Source organism: Aptenodytes forsteri, unplaced genomic scaffold (assembly GCF_000699145.1).
Source record: "Aptenodytes forsteri isolate BGI_AS27 unplaced genomic scaffold, ASM69914v1 Scaffold300, whole genome shotgun sequence".
NCBI lineage: Eukaryota > Metazoa > Chordata > Aves > Sphenisciformes > Spheniscidae > Aptenodytes > Aptenodytes forsteri.
In genome coordinates this window covers 228,385-232,067 of record NW_008794176.1, presented here as the reverse complement: position 1 = coordinate 232,067, position 3,683 = coordinate 228,385, and the positions used below count along the sequence as shown (strand labels likewise).

The 3,683-nt window shown below is 46.6% G+C and overlaps 1 protein-coding gene across 1 annotated transcript in view; it reads left to right on the top strand.

Moving 5' to 3' along the window:
- LOC103903167 (ceramide synthase 4) overlaps nucleotides 1-3,683 on the top strand; it is a 14,206-nt gene that overhangs the window by 2,925 nt on the left and 7,598 nt on the right. Inside the window, exons 3-5 of the mRNA XM_009284324.2 lie at nucleotides 1,140-1,258; nucleotides 2,480-2,537; nucleotides 3,089-3,139. Coding sequence (XP_009282599.2) covers nucleotides 1,140-1,258; nucleotides 2,480-2,537; nucleotides 3,089-3,139 — 228 coding nt within the window. The remainder of the gene's footprint in view (nucleotides 1-1,139; nucleotides 1,259-2,479; nucleotides 2,538-3,088; nucleotides 3,140-3,683) is intronic.

Sequence of the window (3,683 nt, the reverse complement as noted above, 5' to 3'; positions counted from 1 at the left end):
CTATTTCTGATACAGGCCAGGATGCCATTGGCCTTCTTGGCCGCCTGGGCACACTGCCGGCTCATGTTCAGCCGGCTGTCGACCAACACCCCCAGGTCCTTTTCCGCCAGGCAGCTTTCCAGCCACTCTTCCCCAAGCCTGTAGCGTTGCATGGGGTTGTTGTGGCCAAAGTGCAGGACCCAGCACTTGGCCTTGTTGAATCTCGTACAATTGGCCTTGGCCCATCGATCCAGCTTCTCCAGACCCCTCTGTAGAGCCTTCCTTCCCTCAAGCAGATCAGCACTCCCGCCCAACTTGGTGTCATCTGCAAATTGACCGAGGGTGCACTCAATCCCCTCATCCGGACCACTGATAAAGATATTAAACAGAACTGGCCCCAAAACTGAGCCCTGGGGAACACCACTTGTGACCAGCTGCCAACTGGATTTGACTGCATTCACCACAACTCCTTGGGCCCGAATCATGACTCACACTGATGCATGGATTTTAAAAATAATTTTTTATTTAAATTTGTATGAAGCTTTGTCAGATTAATTAAAAAATGCTCATGAGCTCATCTTTACATTCATTTTAACCACAGTTTATAAATCTTAAGGCTAGGTAGTTTTATTTGGAATTCATACATAAAATAGAGCATGTTGGAAATGATGCTTTTTGGCCTGTGAATGTGCAGTCACTCAAACAGCTGGATGTTTTTTCTGACATTACTGAGTGAACTATGTGCTTGTTTCTTTATCATCACAAGCTAAAACTTCTTTTATCTTCAAGTTTGCTATCTATAGCTGATAATTACCAGTCAAAACTGCATCAGAGGTGGAAAAAAATGTGTTTAGACTTTTATAGCAAAGATATTGAATCCTATTGTGTACAGCTGGCAATATTTAACCAGGGAGAGCCTGTGCTTACATCTGAACCTGCACTTAGATATGGCTGAATCGGAATTTTAAAATGGCCAAAATTATTTGGGAGTTCACAAATGCAAATAGAGCTGATATGATTTTTTTCCAAAGAAAGGTGTTCTTCAGGGAAATGTGGACCCACAGCGGCAGAGGCAGCCTGCAGGAACATAGCTTTTCCACCCACATGGGGACAGACAGCCTTAGGAATGCGAAGTCCTGCTTCCCTGCTCTGTTTTCTAGGGAGACCTGATTTCACTGGCCAAGCAAAGTGACCTGCCAATCAAAAAGGTGGAGACCTGGTTCCGGCACCGGCGGGCCCAGGACCGGCCCAGGCTGATGAAGAAGTTCTGTGAGGCCAGGTAGGTGGGCCAGCAGAGGCTTTTGGTGATGGAGACCTCCAACAAGGTCTGCACACCATCACCATCCCCTGCCCCGTCCCTAGCCCCAAACACACTCCCAGAGGAGCCCCCTGCCAGCTGTGGCTGCGAAAGGAGAATTTGTACCATGAGGCTGGGTCCCTCCACTGCACGCACTGGCGACAGAGCCACCATGCCGTGCTGCCAGCTTCATCCTTCTTTCCTTTCCACTTTTAACTTTAAAAAGTTAAAGTTGTCTCAAAAGAGTCCACTGGCCTTGATGCAGATCAGGTTTAAATCTCAGATGCTGGAGGGATTTTGAGCAGCAATGCCATTTGCAAAATGCATCAAACGTCTTTTCAAGATGACCTTGATACGAAATTAAAATTTTAAAATATTCTCAGCATGGATCATTGGGCATAAAATAAATCCATGAAGTGCAGTTAGTAGGCAGTGCAAGCCATGAACAGAGGGAGGTAAAAACTGAAAAACACCAGAAAGCACCAAAATCTTCATAGCATTCCTTTTCCTCAAGCTATTTGCTCTCTCATATGAAATCTTCCTGCATATCTCAGTAATACATGAAGTCAGAATGGAGAGAGAAGTCACCAAATGTCTCGATCGAAAGAATCAGGTTATCTCTGGTTCTCAGCTTGAGGTTTAATGCTGTATGTATGCAAAGACCCCCATCAGGTATGAGATCTACTCTCCCTCCCCCTCTGAAAAATATATTATTCAGTTCTTGAATCTTGTTGTTATGCTTTTTAAAAAACATTCTCCTCCTGAAAGCTTGTTCAGTGCTCCACACTGCAGCATTTCTGAAGAAACTAATAAAACCTTGAGTATTCCTGTGCCATCACTGGGAAAAATTACGTGCCTTCCACAGGCTGTGGTATATAAGCATTTGCACAGGTGATCTACAAACACCCACATAACAAAAGGAGACAGGTAGAGGCATTTTGGTAGTCATGCTGCATCCTGTTTAATGCTGATGGAGTATGCCAGGAATTTGGGCACAGCACGGACCACAGCAGAGCCTGCGTGGGCTGTGGATACCCTGTTGCCTTAACAGCACATGCGTGTATGTGCAAACAGAGCTGAGGTTCTGCAAATCTGTCCAAACAAGCACAGGTTCTCCTGTAGGCTTTGCAGTGTCCTGGGCACAGCCTGGGGAGCTATTCCAACTCTGGAGGAAGTCTTAATTCCTTGTTTTTTCTGTTTTAGCTGGAGATTTACATTCTATTTCACCTCATTCTTCTCTGGGCTGGCTCTCCTGTATGATGTAAGTACGTGAGCAGGGTGATGCTGTGGAGTCACACCTTTCCGGGGTTCCTCGTTCATGGCAAATGAGGCTAATGGTCCTGGGCCATTTTAAAGCCCATCCAAAGATCATGTGTGGCCATGACTATGGGTCCAAAGCCAAAGAAGGAGAAATTCAGGGGCATAAAGCAGAACCATCCCCAATCCTGATCCAGTAGAACAGTCCCCCTTTCCCTGGCTGGACCTGGCTAGGTGTCAGTGATGTTACCATGTTTTTTTCCTTGTCTTAGATCATTGTGTAAGTGATTCCCCACTTATAGCCACACACAGCCCTTGTGTCTCAGCCAAGAGCAGACCCTGTCCTGGCTGTCGCTGCTGCCTGTATTGAGACGCTCCATGTGACATCCTGTGCATTCACTAATGACAAATGCATTTTGCCAACCACTTTTTCCAAAGCTCAAAGGCAGATTGGGTCTAGCATGGGCACGCTGACTTCTTGAAGTACTTCTTCACATGGTCATTACGTGTCATTAAAAGGCTATGGGTTCTTACTGCTGCCTTCTCTCTGCACAGAAGCCCTGGTTTTGGGACCACACCATGTGCTGGCTGAGATTTCCACAACAGGTGAGCAGCAAGTACATGGAATCACAGGAATTCATATTGGAAGGGGGGCCAGGAGGTCTCGCAGCATTCAGCTGCGAGATCAGACCAGGTTACCCACAACAGGTGAGCAGCAAGTACATGGAATCACAGGAATTCATATTGGAAGGGGGGCCAGGAGGTCTCTTGTCCAACCTCCTTCTCGCAGCATTCAGCTGCGAGATCAGACCAGGTTACCCAGGGCTTTCTCCAGTCTAGTTTTGAAAACCTTCAAGGATGGAGACAGCACAACCTCTCTGGGCAACCTATTCCACTGTTTGACTGCCCTTATGATGAAAAGGTTTCTCCTTACATCCACCTCTCTTGTTTCAACTTACCTGTCTCTCATCCTCGCACCATGGCGAACAGCTTGGCTCTGTCTTCTTGACAAACTCCTCATAGGTAGTCCATATAGAATCATAGAATCACAGAATAGTTTGGGTTGGAAGGGACCTCTAAAGGCCATCTAGTCCAAATCCCCTGCCGTGGGCAGCGACATCTTCAACTAGATCAGGTTGCTCAGAGCCCC